General features: G+C 41.1%; 1 protein-coding gene across 1 annotated transcript; it reads left to right on the top strand.

The window, feature by feature from the left end:
- The first annotated feature begins 113 nt into the window (after positions 1-113).
- On the top strand, positions 114-20,954 carry LOC124060938 (unconventional myosin-VIIa). Its single transcript, XM_046392355.1, has 48 exons — positions 114-1,281; positions 1,689-1,737; positions 1,844-1,945; positions 2,029-2,181; positions 2,734-2,918; positions 3,609-3,730; positions 3,835-3,977; positions 4,067-4,180; positions 4,260-4,413; positions 4,526-4,602; positions 4,684-4,803; positions 5,406-5,545; positions 5,669-5,879; positions 5,963-6,098; positions 6,194-6,363; positions 6,469-6,609; positions 6,701-6,859; positions 6,953-7,045; positions 7,729-7,823; positions 7,933-8,017; positions 8,103-8,321; positions 9,113-9,322; positions 9,403-9,615; positions 9,721-9,879; positions 10,384-10,683; positions 10,782-10,942; positions 11,031-11,157; positions 11,266-11,385; positions 11,922-12,095; positions 12,208-12,435; positions 12,526-12,693; positions 12,799-12,916; positions 13,807-13,933; positions 14,051-14,217; positions 14,301-14,482; positions 14,573-14,694; positions 14,790-14,944; positions 15,230-15,383; positions 16,039-16,194; positions 16,828-16,933; positions 17,024-17,137; positions 17,261-17,348; positions 17,446-17,552; positions 17,858-18,043; positions 18,836-18,952; positions 19,152-19,235; positions 19,324-19,443; positions 19,552-20,954. Exons 2-48 carry the CDS (start codon positions 1,720-1,722, stop codon positions 19,645-19,647), a joined length of 6,696 nt encoding a protein of 2,231 aa, XP_046248311.1. The 5' UTR covers positions 114-1,281; positions 1,689-1,719; the 3' UTR covers positions 19,648-20,954.
- Positions 20,955-21,050: the final 96 nt, after the last annotated feature.

Below are 21,050 nucleotides of genomic sequence, written 5' to 3'. Positions count from 1 at the left end.
TGTGTAAAATGCTATGTTTATTAGTTGGGTTTTCCTTAAAGTTGTCATTCTGATATCTCAAAGCAGATGTTGTTTCAAAAACAAAACCACACTCTGGTGCCAAGCACACTGGACAAACAGACCACACCTCAGGACGGACAGTGAGACTGCAAGGTTAACTGCTTCACTGTATCATCAAGGCTCCTCCTGAGTTTGCACACACACACACATCATAACATTCAGTTATATTTCAGTGTGATTAGAAATGAAGAACATACAATATATCCCAGCGGAGGATTTTACTTTTCTCCTCACATATCGATTGTTTTGACAGTATGTTAAACCGGTCTTCACTGTTTTAAGCCTTTGTTAACATTACGCTTCTGTAAGTCCGTGTGGCTCAGTCTGATTTCACAGGCAAAGCAGCCACTATTGACATCACACACTCTTTCACATTGTCACATCTCCAGAGTGAGCCCAGTTGTTTCTCTTTACTGTCTGCAGTTTACAACATAATTACCTTGAAGTACAACATCTTGTGGTAACTGACCTGTGGCAGGTGTTTATGGATCAGGAAATGTGATTCACTTTCCCCTTTCAGCATGTGTCCGGACAGCAGATGACTGATTCTTTCACCACAGCATAATGTTTAATCTGGTGTTTATCATGCCTTAATATTTCCATTAAGAAAATTGGCAAAGGAAAGGTTTTCATGTCTTTCCATGTTTTCTGCACCTTTGTGCTGTGACCTCAGAGGCTGAAGGGGTTGTGTCTTCCAGTAGTCGTCTGTTTGTCCCGCTGTCATGAACACCTTATCTCAGGAATGCCTGGAGGGATTTCAATTACGTTTGACCCAAACACTTGGACTTGAGGATGAACTGATTAGATTTTGGTGGTCAAAGGTCTGTGTGACCTCATGAACATGTTTTTAGCCACAACTCAAGAATTCATACACTAATGAGGACAAAATTTCACACAAACGTCTAACAGAATAAAATGAAGTGGTGACATTTTATATCCAAAAAGTCAAAGGTCAACCTCTCTGTGACACTGAATGTTTTCTGTCCATTATTGATACAAATAACTGATGTTTGTGCTCTGGTGATGATGAAGTGTTGTCCTTCAGGTCAGGTTCTTGGCGACACTGGGTGGCTCTATCTTGGCAGGAGCAAAGTCAAAGGGCCATAAAGAGGTGTTTGCTGGGAAAACTCCCCGCTTCCTGCTTCAGGACAATCAGCAAGTTCCCTCAGCAGCAGCAGCAGGGGCACCAGGGCCTTCCTCCAAAGACACAAGTGTTCTCAGGTAAGAGCCGTGAACATACGCACACCGTGACCTCAATGGGTATCTTTTTGTTTCCAAAGTGTTTTTTCAGTATGTCTCCTCCATTGTGATCTTATAGTGAGATTCAGTACAAAATCATTAATAGAATTCTCTGAGAATGTCATACAGAGATCATGCTGAGAATATGATCACAAAATCTGCCTTGTAGTGTTTTTGATTCAATTTGTTTTAAAAGCTTGTACATTATAGTACTGCATTAAGGGCCTCTGTAATATTTTACTTTTTGACAGCTTTATGCTGTCACAGTTGCTGGCACAGTTTGTTGCTATAAAGTTGAGGACATGCTGACAGTAACCTTTGCTTTATAGCAGGTATTACTGTAACTGAACTGAATCTATCAGCATATTTTCATAAAATATTTTTTTTAGTTTCTGTACAGACTTGGTCCATGTTTCTGCAATGCTGCATTTGAGTAAGGTGAGTGGTACTTCTGTAATCCAAACTAAGTTTTTTCTCAAATAGACTATTAGGCTTGTTCGCTGTGACATTTCGGTATGTTACAAGTTTGAGTTTGCCTGTCTAGGGGGATTTCGTGTGGGTGGACTCTGGTGGCGGGCTGCCGATTGGGGCAGAAGTCAGAGTGACAAAAACTGGACAGCTTCAACTGATCGACGATGAGGGAAAGGTACAAACTCAACTAAGATTTCGGCTTTATAAACGTGTGTCAGCCTTCTGTATAATGTCAACTCTTCCGTAACATGCATACAGGAACACAAGATCAGTAAGAAGATGGAGGGCAGCATCCGGCCCATGCACCCCACCTCTGTGAAGGGTGTGGATGACATGATAAGGCTGGGTGATCTCAATGAGGCAGGGCTCCTCAGGAACCTCCTGGTGCGACACAAAGAAGGCGTCATCTATGTAGGTTTCTATTCACTCTGAACCAAATAGTTTTATGAGGTCCATAACCTGCTGTGGAAACACTTACGGTACTCGTCTGTGTCTTGCCCTGGTGTAAATGGCTTTCTATCTCAGACTTTGCCCCTTAGTTTATCGCAGTGTTGTTTGTCTCCATAGAGACGAATGAGTCTCTGTTTAAAGAGAACATCCCAGTGTTTCTATGTCAGGGCATCAGAGCACAACAGTGTTTGTTCAATTATGAATCAGGCCATTTTGTTGTATATGAATACTGCTGCTAGATGCTGGGGGGCAAAATAGTCCCTTGTTTTTGATGTACTATACACACTATAAACCACAGCACTTAACACAGGCTTTTCATGATTATAATATGACCATGAAATTTTTAAATCCAGTGAATCAGAACATGTATCTCACGCACCGCAGTCGTGACCAAACAGGGGTCTTTGGGGTCACTTGCTTGACATGTGCTTTCACTATAATAGCTTGTTTATACACATACACATTTGTCAGTTGTGCCTCTGTGTGATGGGTAACATCCCTCTCTGTTTTAAGACATACACAGGCTCCATTCTGGTTGCAGTCAACCCTTACCAGCTGCTGCCCATCTACACCATTGAACAAGTGCAGATGTACACAGACCGACGACTGGGTGAAATGCCACCGCACGTCTTTGCCATAGCAGACAACTGCTTTTTCAACATGCGCCGCAACCGAAAGAACCAGTGCTGTGTCATCAGGTCCGCTTTTCTCTTAATTACAGGACACTGGGGCTGATCCCAGATTGTTATTCAGACTGTCATGTAATTCATTGATTAAAACCTTTCCCTGAAGAAAACCAGGGAAAACTCACTGAAGTTAAGACTGGCAAACCACGGAAAACAAGATCCAATGGCACCACTCAGAAAGTAGGCTTCAGGAAAATTCACAGTCTTTAATCTAGAAGCAGGGGTTCAGCACACACACTGGCAGACAGCACAGGCGAACAAATCAAATGTAATGAGCAAAGGGCACAAAGCAAGCAAAACTCAAAAAAACAAGAAGGCAAGTATACAAGTATCACTGAGGAACATAACAAACTGGAATGAAGATAAAGACTAGGTGACATTATGTAGAGAGGAGGTAACTAGGCTCAAGTGAAACTAATCTGGGCTGAGCAAGCAATCAAAATTGGTGCGGAAAGACGGGAAGAAAAAAATTAGATCTACCATATCAAAGAAAAGCATGCTGTTCAATTTTATATAATCTTGTCATAATATGACTCATTACCAAAAAGGCAGCTGAGATGGTACTGTGCCCTGATCTAAAACCAGAGCGCCAGTGGATTAAAACAGAAGGTTAGGTGAGAAACAGTCAAAAAAGAATTGAGTGGAAAATGTATGTTTACATGACATTAATTGGTGTATTTTCTTCTTGGTTTTCTCCATCAGTGGAGAGTCAGGAGCAGGAAAAACTGAGAACACCAAGCTTATGCTGCAGTTCCTGGCTGCAGTGAGTGGCCAGCACTCCTGGATAGAGCAGCAGATTCTTGAAGCAAACCCCATCTTGGAGGGTATGAGCAAAACGCCAACATGAAGATATGAGACAGTCTTTGTAACCAGCAGAACCTCCTTCTTCACTTGATCTGCTTTGATAAGATATATATTTTCTTCTCAGCCTTTGGCAATGCCAAAACAGTTCGAAACGATAACTCCAGTCGTTTTGGGAAATACATTGACATCAACTTCACCAAGAGTGGAGCCATTGAAGGGGCCCGCATTGAGCAATACCTGCTGGAGAAGTCCCGGGTTTGTCGTCAGGTGGGAAGATTGTTTGCATGATGATTTGCATGAGTAGTTAGTACGAGTCAAATTTTCTTGCGGTAAATAACATGTACTTTGATGTGCAGGCTCCCGAAGAAAGAAACTACCACATCTTTTACCACATGCTGATGGGCATGCCGGCTGAGCAGAAAAAGATCCTCTCCCTTGGGAACGCTGCTGAGTACAACTATCTGACCATGGTACTGACATTTTTGTCACTTTGAATAAATCGTTTCTGAAAAAAATGCATAGTTTTAAAGCACGTGATCATGTCACCAGGGTGGCTGCACCAGCTGTGAAGGACGTGATGATGTTAAGGAATACGCACACTTCCGTTCAGCTCTGAAGATCCTCACGTTCACAGACAATGACTCCTGGGAAATCTCCAAACTGCTCGCTGCCATACTTCACCTGGGCAATGTGAACTTTGAGAGTAAGCTCGGCATCATACAATCGACTGCCTGTACTGTGGATGCTATTATCAGATGTACAAAATAACTGCACCTTTTGAGTCCCTGAACATATTTTTCTTCTATAATTTTTAGGCACTATTGTAAATAACCTAGAGGCCTGTGAGATGGTCACATCATCCCATTTCAACATGGCCAGCCAACTGTTGGAGGTATGTATAATTTTTTATTTCAACTGCACATAAAATGAGCTGAGATGACCTTGTCTGAATGTGTTTGTCCCATTTCTTCAGGTGGCCCCCAATGAGCTGGAGAAGAGCCTGACTCAGCGCTCCTTCATGACAGCCAGAGAGAGTGTGACCAAAGCTCTGACGTCTGCCCAGGCTGTGGACGGCAGGGACGCCTTTGTCAAGGTAACATCAGTCACACTTAATCTGAGTTTTTCAAAGACAGACATTTATATCGGATATAACTTCAGCTTATTTTAATATACTAAACATGCCCTGTGGGTACCAGCTCCATATTTATGTCTATGTATTTAGAATTTAGTGTCACTCCCTGTTGGTTTAATGGTGAGGTACCCTGATACTTTTGTCTATATAGTGTATAAAAGCCCAGGAACCATCATCTTCATGGTCATATACAAAGCAAGATATCTCTGTACACGCTGAGTCCTCATCAGAGACTCTGTTTGTTTGTTTGCGTTTAGTTTGTTTGTTTGGAGTGTTCATGTGCTAAACTACTGGTATAGCTGACCTTTCAATTGAAATGAAGGGTTTAGATCTCTTCTGGATTTGTCTTCTGAGCACCAAACAGATAACAATAGTAAAATATGGCTATACATAGGCTGGGAGCAGAGATAATACTTGCATAGCATAACATAATAATGTATCACTTACCCTAGCTTGGAGGTCCAATGTCAAAAGTTAAAAAAAAGTTAAATCTTCAGTGTTGTTGTGCTCACGCAGTGTGTAATAATTAGCATGTATATGTATAATTGGTGTATTATTTCCAGGCTATTTATGGAAGACTTTTTCTTTGGGTGGTGGACAAAATCAACTCGGCCATTTACAAGCAACCTGAGGATTCAGAGGAGGTCCAGCAGTCGATAGGCTTGCTTGACATCTTTGGCTTTGAGAATTTCAAGAAAAACAGGTTGGCGTTCACAGCAGCTGTCACGACATTAGAGGTTTATTGCTGCAAAAAGAACATTGTTAATTTGACTAAAATCCATTTTGTCTTTCCCCCGGTGCTGTGGGATTTGTTGAACTGTTGCAGCTTTGAACAGCTGTGCATCAACTTTGCCAATGAGCAGTTGCAGCAGTTCTTTGTCAGGCATGTTTTCAAGCTGGAGCAAGAGGAGTATGCACGTGAAAACATTGTTTGGAAGCACATTGACTACCAAGACAACCAGCTCACCCTGAATGTACTGGCCATCAAACCGCTGAACATGCTGGCACTAATTGATGAAGAGAGCAACTTCCCCAAGGTCTGTATCCTCCTTGTACCTCACAAAAGTCTGTTGTGACAAAGCAAAGCTGGTTTTAACTCTCTTCTTTTGTTTATTGGCAGGGAACAGATACCACCATGCTCGAAAAAATGAATCAGGTGCATGGGAAAGGCGGCATCTATATTCCCCCCAAGAACAACTATGAGACACAGTTTGGAATCCAACATTTTGCTGGAGTGGTTCACTATGATTCAAAAGGTACTTTTAAAGATTTTAAAAGCAAAAGCAAAAAAAAACCAAAAAAAATGTACAAGTTCTCTGTGATATCATTATTGTGTCTCTCTGGTTTTGAGGTTTTCTTGAGAAAAACCGTGACGCCCTGAGCTCAGATCTGATCCAACTGGTTGAGACCTCCACGAATACACTCCTCAAGCAGACGTTTCATAATGACTTGTCCTCCGGTACGATGAAGAACAGCGTCAACCCCAGAATGGTCATCTCCTCTGCGAACAACAGCCTCAGGGTCAGTGCAGTTTTTAGCTTCGGCATCAGACATCATCATGAAAATAAAAATAGCATTATTCTATAGAATTACTTACGTTATGTGACATTTGTTTGTTCCTGACAGCAAACGTCTGATGGCAAGAAGCGTGTACCAACTCTGACTGGACAGTTCCGTCAGTCTCTGGACTCTCTGATGAAAACACTGACGGCGTGTCAGCCCTATTTCGTACGCTGCATTAAACCCAATGACTTCAAGAAGCCCATGGTGAGGAAAGAGGCTGCATTCATTCGACCTAAATGAACTTCTTTGCATCTGTACTAAAATTAAATGGAGTTCACTCCTCTCTGTGTTTAAGCTGTTTGACAGAGAGCTGTGCATGCGTCAGCTCCGTTACTCTGGTATGATGGAGACCATCAAGATCAGGAAAGCTGGATACCCTGTGCGCTACACATTCGACGAGTTTCTAGGTCGCTACCGCGTCCTTCTGAAAACTTACCTCTGCGATCCCAAAACAGTAAGTTTAAGGTGTTCACTGTAAATGATATCCTCACAACTTTTCTCATCATCTTTTGCTGTGTTTTTATGATGATCATTTTTGCTCTGACAGGAAAGTAAACAGAAATGCTGTGAAAGCATTTGTGAAACTATGCTTGGGGAAAAGGAAGACTGGAAGACGGGCAAGACAAAGATATTCCTCAAGGTGCTGCCTTACATTTTGATGTAGTCTGTTGTTAGTGAGATGGTTATGTATGGGACCATACAATGGGCAAAATAATTTGAATGCTATAGGCAATTGAATAACTAATTTACCAACTGATGAATGCCTAATTTTTAAAATTTTAAAACCACAGAATTTGTACTGTTGAAATTAAATTTTGAAGATCATCTATCTGAATTTGTGGGGTTTAAAGAACTTTTCTGCAATAGTAATTTTAACTAGATTTAATTTTTAGTTTTCAGAAAATCAAATTGAAAATTCAGTAACACATTCTGTAACAACAACATCTCTAATACATTATGGGGACATTCATATTGTATTATAATGTGTTCATAGTGCCTCCCGTTTACACTCACAAACACAGATAATGCTTTCTAATGCATCACGAGATGTGACTGATAATGAATTATTATTATTATTATTATTAAGTTCAAGTGTCTTATGGATGCTATTCACTATTTAGCTCGAGGCTGACCTTTAGGCTACCAAAAAAAGTCCACAATTTCTTGTTGAATTGAATGAAGTTAAATGTAGCCATGTAATTCCACATTAAAATGCATACTTTGGTTAACTGGCTAATTCTCTGAATTAGGCTTTCGGTAATGTATCAATTAGATGTGAATATTTCCATCAACAAAACAGAACTTGCTGCTGTTTTCTCTCAGGATTGCCATGACACAACGCTTGAAGTGGAGCGAATGAAGGAGCTAAATGTGAAAGCACTTATAATCCAGAAGGTCCTGAGAGGCTACAAACACAGGTATGGAACAGAAAGCTGTAAAATCATCATTTTGATTGTGATCATGATGATTACTACTATTGTTCAACTGACTTGCAACTGCATGTCTGTATGATTATGCCCTCCACAGGAAACAGTTCCTGAAGAAAAAGGCAGGCGCTGTTGTTATTCAGAAATACTGGAGAGGACACAAAGGACGAAAGCTGTACAAAATGGTGAGTCCCTTTTTGATAAATCAGTTTTTACCAAAAATACCAGCATGACATACAATACACCCCTTCAATTATGTTCTAATTCCAGGTCCAGCACGGTTTTGCGAGGCTGCAGGCGCAGGTTCGTTCTCGCCAGCTCCACTTCCAGTATAAGAAGAAGCGGGAGGCAGCCATTGTGCTGCAGACCCAAGCCAGGGGTTATCTGGCCAGGAAGGAGTGGAAGCGCAAGAGAAACGCTGTGATCCTCCTGCAGGCACAGACCAGGGGTGTGCTGGCAAGAAAAGCTGTCGAAAAGATGAAAAGAGATGTAAGTTCAACTTAAAGAATAATGAGAACCATGGTGACAATTAAAAGAATCTCTACAGGCTAATTTTATCTGATACAGTAATGGTTCTCAACCATTTCTCTCTAAGTACACTCACATCCCTATCAGATGAACTCAAATAGTACTTAATAGTACTTAGTAGTACTTGCTCAAGTAGCACAGGGGTTACAGAAGGGATCCTATGTACCACTAGTACCTAGCATTGCAACTATTTATCAGTTACTTCGAGCATTTGTCCAATACTTTTAGCTTTGTACTTTTAGATAAGATGTTTTTGACTCATTTGCTAGTCTGCTAATTTATTTTAAGGCACGAACAGGGGCAACACGTGTAGTTACAACTGACTGGTTAGAGGCATGTACTTTGTTAGCTGTTATAGCTGCAGGCTTACTGGTTATTGTGATCATAAATGTACTGGTTATTTTCCTCCTCAGCAAAATGTGCACGTTTTAAACTTTTTTAAGCCCCTTAGTAATTTTTTCGCATATCCTCTTGTTCAGGAATCCCAGTGGTAGAGAACTGTGTGTCACAGGCCAGACTTTATGCCTGTTTTAATGCTACCACTCTGTAACCAGTAGCAGAAAACTCATTCTAAAGTTTACGATTTATTTAATTGTCATTGCACCAAGCCCCGTTTGTATTATGACAAATCTGTCATTAAATCTGTGTTGCTTGGTTAGTTAGGTAGTAAAAGATATTCAGCAAACAGCTGCGTTTCAAGATGATCCTTTTTCATAATCTTCTTTTGTGTTTTTTTTGTTGTGTTCTTTTAGATGTACCTCTCTGCTAAACAGAGAGAAGAAGAACAGAGGGCGATTATGGAGAAACAGAGATACTTGGAGGAAGTGCTGAAGCAGAAGAAAGAGATGGAGGACAAAGCTAAGTCTGAATCCATCACAGACCAGGAGATGGTGGACAGCATCTTTGACTTCCTCCCCGTTATAGTTGGAGGACAGGAGGGACAAGCACCTGTGGGATTTGAGGTTTGGCAAGCAAACTATTTGATATAGATGGTGATCCTTTTTCAGTCAGTTGCTACATGTCGCTGCATATTTGTTTTCAGAATTTTGAGGGGAGAAGGATGATTACCGAGGAGATAGATATTGACGACTTCCCCATGGAGGAAGATCTTCTCAAAGAAGATGATGATGAACTGGATGAGTACACCTTCTCCAAGTTTGCCTCCATGTACTTCCAGGGTGCAGCCACCCCCACGCACATCCGCCAGAGGCTTCGACAGCCCCTGCTTTACCACGAAGATGAAGGAGATGTCTTGGTGCTTCTCTTGAACCACTTTATTTCATTTCAGTTGTTCAAATACGAGTAATATCTTTGTTTATGTCGTTAATTTACCATGGTGTTTCTGTTGTGTTATCACCAGGCTTCACTGACAGTGTGGTGGATCATCCTGAGGTTCATGGGAGATCTCCCTGAGCCCAAGAAGCAGGTCCAGGGAACCTCGAGACAGGAACGTCTTCTGCCACAGGACCTGATATCCAGAAATGACAGACGTCTCAGCCACATGGTTGGCCTGGATCAGGTAAATATCCTCACAAAGCAAGGAGTTTAGGAATTTTGAATTTGACCTAACTGTGTAGGTTGCCATATTTCCTCAAATAAAAGTCGGGTCTCTAATAATAGCCAGGTGTGTGGTTGACATGAACGAATAAAGACCTGTTGGATAATGTCCTGGTGTCTGATTTATAATGTATATGCCAGGTAGGCGTAATGTACATTTTTGTTACTTTAATGTTTAATTTCCACAACATAAAGATGCTAAATTAACACTTTGATCCACATTACTTAAGTGTTTACATTGCATTTCAGTCACTCCAGATGTATGTGTGTTCATGTTGCAGCCAAATTGTATTCAGTGTCAGTAAAAAAAAAAAAAAAAAAAAAGGATAACCCTAACATTAAACATGGAGGAAACAAGTAGGCTTCATACTAAAATATGAGGAAATATATCCAAGCAGTCACTATCTGAGAAAATACAGTGACACTAATTCATCATAGATTTTAAAATCTAATCTGAATGTTTTAGAGGGTGCTAAGGAACAATAAAGAGACAAAGCCTACCACAGTACCCGAGCAGCCAACGCAAAAGAGAAAGAGCTCCATGTTCACAGATCTTCTGACAAGAAACAGGAAGGCTTCTGCTATGCCCAGTGAGACAACTCAAAACCCAAAGGTGTACACTGTGCCAGAGGAGAGTGCTCGGACAAGGAAGGGATCCACATTCACTGACCTACTGTCCAGAAACAGAAAAACAACTGCTGTGCAAGAAAATGGCATCCCCAAATCCACTTCAGGCTTCAGGAAACCCTCAATCATAATGGAGGAGGTGAGGTAGAAATATTTTCACTTGGCGCTGCCCTGAAGTTCTCTGTCATTTTACTGAGAGAGATATTGATGGAAATGTCATGTGTTTTTTCCTCGCAGTCAGATGATCCGACTGAAGGGTCTAAGCCTCCCACCCTGCAGACTGTTGAGGAGGACAGGGATGTCATGATTGGAGAAGGGCCCACTCTTGACCGACCACTGACCTCTCTTGAAAAGCTCCACATCATTGTGGGTTATGCCATTGTCAGACGCGACCTTCGGTAAACGAGGCTTGATTTATAAATCACACACATCTAAGTATCTTTTTTATTCTCTGCTAATACCTTTTTTTGTCTGTTGCCTGTCCAGGGATGAGATTTACTGTCAAATCTGCAAGCAGCTTCAGGATAACAACAATCGCAACAGCTTCTTTCGCGGCTGGATCCTGTTGTCCCTCTGTCTCGGCATTTTCCCACCTAGTGAGCACTTTTTAAAGGTAAGTAAAACAGGTGTACTGGCTGCTTCGTTCTCAGTGTGCTGTGCTGTGTGTGCAGTTTGCTGCATGCTGTGATGTTTGTGTTTTTCTTATCTGTTTTCTTGGCAGTACCTGCAAAGTTTCATCCGTTTCGCTCCAGGAGGCTATGCCTCCTACTGTGCAGAAAGACTGCGACGCACAGGAATGAATGGAGTGCGTGGGGAGCCTCCAGCCTGGTTGGAGCTGCAGGTATGGAGACTGAAAATTTACCGGCAAATATTTGAATTTCATACATGTGTATGGAAAAAACCCACTAGGTGTCTAGTGGTATCTTCCCAAACTGTTTTGGTTTCATTTGTCCACATTTGAGACATCTTTCTCTGAGATCAGTCTCAGCAGCATCTCAGTAATCCAAAGACCACACTCTGAGTGGTTTTCATACTGTTTTCCTGTTTGGTAGAAAATAGTTCTATTGAAAACTGTGAACAATGAGATTAGTATTATTTTTTGGAAAAGAAATAATTGTTGAATTTTCTTCATTTGCTATGCTGGGAGTTCCACAAACAAAATTTTGTTGACATTAATTGTACTGAAGGTGCAGCAGAAATCTCAAAGACACTAAGTCCAGTCATAGGCAGATTAAACCCAAGCGGTCTGTAAGGTTTCATACCACCAGCATACCAACACATCAGTAGTAAGTGAGAAGGATTTTAGTGATCTAACCCTGTGACACATTAGTTCTCATTTGTGCTTCAATAACATGATCTTTTTTTCTGCTGTGATAGGCAACCAAGACAAAAAAGCCCATGATTGTCTCTGTGACGCTGATGGATGGACGCACTATGAACCTGCCCGTTGACTCAGCATCTACCTCCAAAGAGATCTGCCTTCTCATCTCTAACAAAGTCAAACTCAAAGACACCTTTGGCTTTTCCCTCTACGTGGCCCTGTATGAAAAGGTATGCAGCCTGTTTTAGTCATTTATATTTATTACATGTTATTTATAGGAAACATATACATGATGCTGATACATATCTATATCATAACTTCAAGTGTTGATCTGTCCTTTAGGTGTGGGCTCTGGGCAGCGGCCGTGAGCATGTGATGGACGCCATTTCCCAATGTGAGCAGGAAGTAAAGAGGAGAGGAGGACAGGAACAGCACGCTCCTTGGCGTCTCTTCTTCCGCAAGGAGATCTTCACCCCCTGGCATGACTGCAAAGAGGACAACATCAGCACAGACCTCATCTACAAACAGATCATCCATGGTCTGAAGTTCGGAGAGTACCAGTATGAAAGGGTGGGCTTATATTTGGATAACTGTCTTGCAAAATTCTTGCCGTATTCTCAGATATAAATACAACGTTCTTCCTGCATTTCACTTTGACAGGAGGACGACTTTGTTCAGCTTGCTGCAAAACATTTATACATCCAACATGGCTCAGACAGTAGTCCAGAACATGTGAAAAAAGCTGTTCAGGACTGCATCAGCAACTCTCTGCTGGAGGCCAAGTCAGAAGCCAAGTGGATGCAAATGATCAGTACCGCTCATGCTCAGGTTTGTTACACCACACATCAGAATGTGCAACACAAAGAGAACTGGACAAAGTTCTCCAATGGCCTTGAGTAGCTCTAATATTTCTGTCTATTTTTCTTAAACCAGGGTGCATATTTGAGTTCAAGGCAAAAGGAAGATTCAGTGAAGGCAGAGATGGTCAACTACACCCGAGAGAAGTGGCCAATATTCTTCTCTAGGTTCTTTGAAGCTGTCAAAGTGTCAGGTCGGTGTCAAAAAAATACAGCAAGCCTCCCTGTTTTATGTCTCCAAAATCTTTAATAGTTTGACAAATGATAATAGCTGGATTAATTTAGATGCACTGAGCAAGCTTAATGCCAGTGTTATGACTATTTATTAGGCTTTTGACATCCGTGGATGATTATGTAAGCTGATTATTCAGATCAGAATTAGAAACAACAAATTACTTGGAAAGATACAACGACTGAAGGCACTCTATCATTAGAAATAAACCTTTTAGTTTCTTGGTCTGACAGCACTGATGGACAAACTAAGCATTTGTACCTTTACAGGAACTGATTACTTCAAACTGAATGGAAGAGGCCCTGAGTGTCATGCAGAATGACATCCGGAGTATATTTACTAATATACTGCAGCTATGTCATAAAAATGTACACACATACAACATTTAGATCAGACTGACCATCCAAATTATTTTTCTCCCTCAAATGTTGAAAATAAAACATTTGCCAGAACAGCGCAAACGCTCTCTATTTGTGATTGATGACCAATGATGACAAAATATTTCTGGAGTATTCAAAAATCAGATCAGCTAGAAGGGATGCCATAGAGATTTTTTTATATTTCTACACTTTCTGTGGGAATATAGAGACCAACACTTTTAATTATGCATTTGTATCTATGTCAGAATGGAATATACAAGACTATTTATAGATTCATTATTCCACTGGGGTTAAGACTCGAGCATGTGGAAAAAGTGGGCCAGGAGCGACATTTTTTCTTGGATTCTTGGATTTCAGATTTGCTGCTGTTTATCTTGGGAAGAACCAGTTTCCACTAAGCATGTGCTCTGACTGACACAGTGGGTATATTCCTAAACCATGAGTCATAATTGATTGTTCTTTATTTTTTTAGGTCCTCCACTGCCAAAGAGCAAATTCATCGTGGCCATAAACTGGACTGGAATCACCTTCCTGGATGAGAGAGAGAGGAGACTGCTGGAGCTCTCCTTCCCTGAAGTCACTGGAGTCAACACGATTAGGTAGAGACAGAATCAGAGCTGGAGGAAGCAGGGTAGTGAGCCAGTTTAGCAAGAGTCAGTTCTACTAAAACAGCGCGGTGTTATGTGTGTCATGGTTATCCTTTGATGCCCGTGTAGGGAGGGTAAAGCATCTGGCCAGGTGGTGAGCCTGCTGACACTGAAAGGAGACTTCACTCTGAGTGGAAGCATGGCTGAGGACATGGCAGAGCTGGTAACAATGTTCCTCAGTGGACTGACGGAGAGATCTCAGTATGCTGTGGCCCTGAGGGAAGCCAACAGACAAGGTCAGAGGACTGACTTTTCTTTCTTATATTGTCGCAGCTGAATGATCTTTTAGGTCTCTGAGTTCTCTGCCGTCCCTCCACAGATGACCCCACATTCCTCAGCTTCAAGAAAGGAGAGCTCATTATAATAATCAAAGATAATGAGTTTTCCCAGGAACGTGGTTGGATAAAAGGAGAAAATGAGCGCACGAGACAAGTAGGAGCCGTCCCCACTGATGCCATCTCGATCGTGCCAACGCTCAGCAAACCCACCAATGAGGTCATGGTATGGAGAAGTCGCTGACACATCCTTCTCAGATGAGCTATCATGTCCAGGATCTGTGGTGGGTTTAACGTATGGCATGTTCTCTTTCAGAGCCTTCTCAACTTGTCTCCAAACCAGAGGAAGAACATCATACAGGCAAACCAGAAAGAAACGGGAACAATGCAGAGATTAGCTCCTGCCACTCTAAAGGAATACTCCTTGGAATACTTCAGGTATCATCAGCTGGATTAATGCACGCCGAACCAGTACTAACGGCAACAAAACCCACCCTTTTTAATTTTTTTTTTTTTTTTGCTTGATCCTACAGGCAGCCCATTAAGGATGTGAACCGTCAGGTGATGTCCAGGAATGCTGCTCCGGAGAGCCTGTGGGTCAGCTCCAGAGAGCCAATCAGACAGCCCCTCCACAAGAAACTCGTTGGCAACTCAGAGCTCAACCACAAAGCCTGCCTGGCCTTCACCGATATCCTCCATACACCAGAGTTACTGAAAATGCAGCATTTGTTCCTGTGTTTTACACTTTTTGGCGATAAAAGCTAAAGCTATTTATCTGTTTCAAAGTTTTAGTTAGTTAATTAATTAATAAAGTCAAGCTACGTTAACTAATATGCTAAACTAACAAACCAACTAAACAAGCTGTCTGAGATTAAGCAAACAGTAACCACATAGTTCTATCTGTAGAATCACCAGCTTTTCTTTTTCAAATTTATGAAACCATGATCGTTGTTCCTCCTTGACTGTTGTGCACCGATCCTGAAATATATGGGGGATTATCCCACCAAGCAGATGGTGAGTCCTCTGGAGCTCACCAACCAGATCTTCAGCCCCGCCACTGAACATGAGGCACTCAGGGATGAGATCTATTGCCAGATCATGAAGCAGATGACCAACAATAACAACAGGTATGCCTGCCTTATTTCATTATCTCAGAGTAGAAGACTTGTTCCATGAAAAAGAATGGTTTAAAATGTCACTTGTCAAAGCTATAGGCCAGTTTCTGTTGCTTTTATAGGCATTTTGTCTTAAAATTTGCCAATATTCTCTGGTAACAGCCTCTCCAGAAAGAAGATTTTCTGCTTTTTTTTGTTTTATATCATAGAGTCAATATAATTGGACTGTTGAACAGACAAATACTGAAAAAAGAACTTTATTATATTCAATAGGTCAAATGATGAATTGATTATTCAGGAAAATATTTGATAAATAAATCAGTAATGAAAATAATTCATAGCTGCAGCAAATATATAACTCCGATTTTAAGCTAAATGAAAGCCTGACTGGTGAATTTAAGTAACTTGAACTTTTATTTCCTGGAGTAGTATTTGTTGTTTAGGCACTAGGAAGTACAAACAAGAGAGCGAGAGAGACAGAGAGAAAACGAGAGAGAGAGAGAGAGAGAAATTTGACATTTTCTCAGAAGTGGAACTGAAATGAAAATACTCTCCCATGTTTCAGTGTGCAGTTATGAGTTTGACTAACAATACAAACCAAGCTCCTTTTCCTCATATGCTTTATGTGTCTCATATGTATATTTTTTTCTGTTGCATGGTCACCTAGGATCAGCTTGGAGCACGGCTGGCAGCTGCTGTGGCTCTGCTGCGGCTTGTTTCCCCCGAGCCAGGCTCTTCTGAGGCACGCTCAGCGATTTCTGGAGTCGCGCCGCAGAGAACCCCTCGCCTCTGACTGTCTGCAGCGGTTGCAGAGCTCGCTGAGGTTAGCCATGTGTGCCCTCGTTGTATGTTACTGGCACACACCACAGTGTTTCCCGGCATGCGTGCAAACAGTGACATTGTTGATTTATAGAACAGCTAATGTTGCTTGTAGAATAGCACACGGCAGTTGCAACACTCTGGTCACCATGATACAATGTGACACGACTGTAGTTAGAAAAGGAAATGACGAGCTGTGCTGTCGTGTCTTTTAAAACTCTCATGAGGTTAAGGCTGTCTAAAAATGCATCTACTAACTGAGGTACACGGACTATTGAGGGCACGTTGAGCTGTTTACAAGGCAGGACTTCCTTGCAGCTATGCTGTCGCTGAACTCTTCAAACATGTGTTGCATCAGATTCACAGTGACTTGATCACAGTCTGCATTTGCATATCCTCCTCTGTAAATACGTTTGACTTGCATTCATTATAACTAACACAATGACAACTGTGCCAAGAGACATATTTCATGATCAGCACAGTTGGTGCATGGTGCATGGCATTTTGCTTTACAGTTTTAGTGATGGAGTAGTGGTTGTCCTTTTCTTTATCTGCCCTGAATCTGTGGCTCTGTGTCCCAATTATTAAGTTAAAAAAATATATATCATATGACGAAGCATTTGCTGTCTTTGTGCAGGATGGATCCCAGGAATCTCCCACCACACCAGGTTGAGGTAGATGCCATCCAACTAAACAGTACCCAAATATTCCACAAAATCCACTTCCCCAATGACACAGATGAGGTAAGAATACAGAGCTCCTGTATGTTTAAAGTAAGAGAAACAAACCAGATCAAATGTTCCTGCAGTGATTCATCTCTCCTCCCTCTTCAGATATTCGAGGTCACGACAAGCACCAGGATCAAGGATCTCATCCAGAACATTGCCAACAAGCTCAATCTGACTTCTGCAGACGGCTTCAGCATCTTTGTCAAAACACATGACAAGGTTTATATGAGATTTCTCATTATGTTGTGATCTAAAATTTTACAATTTGCTTCACTTAATGAGTTCTCAGCCCTCTATCACAGACCTAGACCGGTTAAAAAAAGTCTGTGATTGTGATCTCAGGTTCTCGGTTTGAACGACACAGACTACTTCTTTGATAGTCTGAGACAAATAACTGACTGGTCCAAGAAAGCCAACAGGATCAAAGAAGGTAAAAAACTTTCTTCAACTTACCTAATTATAGTGCCTTCTTACATTTGATTGTTCTTTATATGTACCTTGTGTGTGTCTGTGTGTGTAACCTGCAGGTGGGCCAGTCAGCATGCCCTACCTTGTGTTCTTCATGAGGAAGCTGTGGTTCAATGTGATCCCTGGCAGAGACACAGAGGCCGATCTTATCTTCCATTTCCCTCAGGTACATTTGAATGATGCCGCTCAGCCACCATCACATTCTCCAAGCTGATTAGTCCTTCCATATGATATGATGCGATGTAAGCCAAAACTTTCCATTAAAAATAATCCTGACTGACACATGAGCAGTATCAACCCTCATCCCAGACTGCAAGGCCTAAGGAAGGAATGTTACACATTAAAACACTGTCTCATAATGAAGACTGTGGTCAGTAGTGACTGAGTTTGAAGGTCAAACTAGGACCAGATCTGTTGCAAATTCAATTCCTGCAATAGCCAACTTTATAAAATATCTCTTCTGTCTTCTAGGAGGCACCGAAGTACCTGAGAGGTTATCATATTTGCACCAAAGAGGAAATGGTCAGCATTGCGGCTCTGTTCTTCAGGATTAAGTTCAGCAATGACAAGAGCCAGCTTGCCCTGATTCCAAAGATTCTGAAAGAGCTGGTGCCCACAGACCAACTTAAGGTCATGTCTGAAAATGAGTGGAAGAAGGTATGAAGCACTTTCTTTTCACTGATTACATATCGAGAGTTCCTTTAGCTATTGTTTAGCTTAAAGGATAAGGATGGTCTTATACTACACTTTTCCTGCGGTCAACATAAAAAGACTAAAACCAACAATGATCAGTGCTTTTCAGTGTCCTTCTTGTGTCTGCGACACAGGCTCCGACCCCATTTCGAGGATGCCCCTTTCATGCCTAATGATGATCCGATCATCTGTTACCAATGAGCCTGATTACCTATGGAATGTTCCAAACTGATGCTTTTTGAGCAGTACACAACTTTCCCGGTCTTCTGTTCCTTCTATCACAACTTGTTTGAAATGTATAAGTGCAGCGTGTATTTATAAGATTATTATAAATATAAATGTATGCTTATTTATGAATATAAGCGTACATTGACAAAAATCAATGAAGTCGACAAACTGAGACATTAAATACGCTGTCTTTGTATCACTCTCATTATGTCAAAGAGGATTAGCAAGTTATCACATTCTGTTTTGTTACAAAGCGTCCTGAAATGAGAAACAGAATCAGGCTTTGGATAAACGGTCACTTTTTAGCAAGATCAGTCTAACATTTGCTGTAGACTTCATGGGCTTTCTTGCCATTAGGAACAATATCACCATTATGCCATACTTGTGAGCCCAATCTTGGAGAATATTGCCTGGAGGCTGTGGGGGTCTTGGAAAATCATTAACTTGAGCAAAAGCAGTTCAAATATTTCTAAAAAGCATGTATGTGTGTGTATGATACTGTGATATGCATCTATTTGTCACTTTCAGAGTATTATTGCCTCTTATAACAAACAAGCTAATATGACTGCTGAAGAAGCTAAGGTGGCCTTTCTGAAGATGGTTTACCGCTGGCCGACGTTTGGCTGTGCGTTCTTTGAAGTGAAGGTAAGGGCTGCAGTGAGTGCAGCACAGCAGCTGTTTTATCTTGCTCTGTGTAGTCCATTTGGTTGGGTGGGTGGCTTGTTTATCTGATGATTTCTGTCTCAGTACCTCACACCCTCTGTCACCACATCTGCAGAAAGCAAATAGTCATGACCAGAGTGAAGAAAAGTTTTCTCATTTGCCTTCATAACTTTCTTTTCAGCAAACGTCAGAGCCAAATTTCCCAGATATTGTTCGAATAGCCATCAGCAAGCAAGGCCTCACCATCATTCACCCTAAAACCAAGGTGAAAAGAACAAAATCGTCATTAACAGCAGTCCCTTCATAACTTCCTTCTTTTTTTATAACATTAACATTTCTTTTCTTCTTCAAAGGATGTGTTAGCAAATCACCCATTCAACCGCATCGCAAACTGGTGCAGTGGAAGCACCTACTTTCACATGACTATTGGCAGTTTAGTCAAGGGGAGCAAATTCCTGTGTGAAACATCACTGGTAAGATCTATCATTAGACACGTTAGCTGTAAGTGATAAACGTCCAGTCTGTAAAAGTTTCTCCCTTTCATTTCCTTTTTTTTAACCTCTGTGTCTTCTTTTATAAAGGGTTACAAGATGGACGATCTTATAACCTCCTATGTCAACATGTACCTCAGAGAGAGGAGGGCAGGGCAAAACAGGAACCCACGCTTCAACATTTGAGACTCAGTAGCATGAATGTGACACAACCGGTGTCTGTCTCTGCAACACACTCCACATGTAGTTGAAAGAAGAAAGAAGCAGAGCAGGACTAGATGTCTGTTTTTTGAAGTGCAATCAACTTTGTTTGGAAAAACACACACCTTGATTTATTGCACGAGAAAAAGTTGTAGATTTCTCACCTTTTATTTAAAGCTGATGTTTCTTTGGCATGTATGCAAGTAACATAGTCCTCAGTGAACAGCTCATGTTCTAGATAATACTGATACTCTGCACGTCATTTTATTCTCCTTAACTTATGGAGAGGAAATAGTCTTACACACCATTCATGATCCACACAAAGGAGATTTAGATAGATAGATGTTCAAAGCTTGAAAAAATGTCAGTCATCTTACACCTCTGATGCAGAAATGCATGTTGCGTTCAGGTGATAAACTCCTGTCTGAATGTCCTGTTAGCAGGAGGCTTTTTTTCCCTCTAAAATGTTCTGTATTTCATCCACATCTGGTGAACCTTTTTGCACAAATTAAGGTTTGATGGTATATGTTTGTATATGTAAAAATTAATTTGTGAATATTGTAATTTATTCACAAACATCACACACGTTTGTAAACCTCATTTGTATTTTTGGATCATAAATTTGTCACTACTATTGAAGGTAATTATTCTCCTTATCAATCTGTTTGGCTTCAAAACCTTAATGGCGCTCTGTGGAGTATAAAAAGTTAAAAATCGTTCATGTTGGCTAGCATGCTGGTCAACTCGTAGGCTTAGTTTGCACCTTATCGCCACCAGCTGTTGCTGTAGCTGGAATAGGGTGAAACTGGAGACAGATGTGTTTGGCGTCCTTGTGTGCCTTAATAGTACTAACAAAACCAGATTCGCTAGTCACAGCTATCTGTTCGAGGTGGAAATGTTGCACCGTTATCCATAAAATATACACCATTGTTCTGCCTTTAAGCTGGCAGTGGAGCTAGTAACAGAGGCAAACTGATGTCTGTGTAAAAAAGGTGAGATGGCATTCTGACAGCCACACTAGATGCTGACGCTGCTGACGTTCTTTCTAGTATCACACACTCATTGTAAAAAAAAGGCAAATGCAATGTAACGCCGAGTGTTCAGTGCCATGAAATCTAAGCTTTTGCCTCATAATGGTCAAGAACTCCACAGGGTATATTTAAATAAACTCATATACAGCAAATATTTTAAGTACTTTAAATGATTATCCTCAATAAAATCATTTATTGTTGAAAGATACATTTTTCCCCCCAAAATTGTCAAATAAATCATTCTGGAAGCCTGTTCAAAAATGTTGAGAGCATATTTTTTTCTCCATCAAAAACTCTTTCAGCAGCCAGGAGCTGCTCCTTCAAAGCACTAAGAAGAATGATACATGATAGTGAGCA

This window comes from Scatophagus argus, chromosome 6 (genome assembly GCF_020382885.2).
Source record: "Scatophagus argus isolate fScaArg1 chromosome 6, fScaArg1.pri, whole genome shotgun sequence".
Taxonomy (NCBI): domain Eukaryota; kingdom Metazoa; phylum Chordata; class Actinopteri; family Scatophagidae; genus Scatophagus; species Scatophagus argus.
The sequence above is the reverse complement of the archived record's forward strand: the minus strand, read 5'-3'. Positions and strand labels throughout refer to the sequence as shown.

Excerpts from the sequence above, each read along its gene's own strand:
- LOC124060938 (XM_046392355.1), top strand. Across the intron at positions 2,919-3,608 it reads AACCAGTGCTGTGTCATCAG|TGGAGAGTCAGGAGCAGGAA; the intron begins GTCCGCTTTTCT and ends TTTCTCCATCAG. Across the intron at positions 14,483-14,572 it reads AACCCACCAATGAGGTCATG|AGCCTTCTCAACTTGTCTCC; the intron begins GTATGGAGAAGT and ends GTTCTCTTTCAG.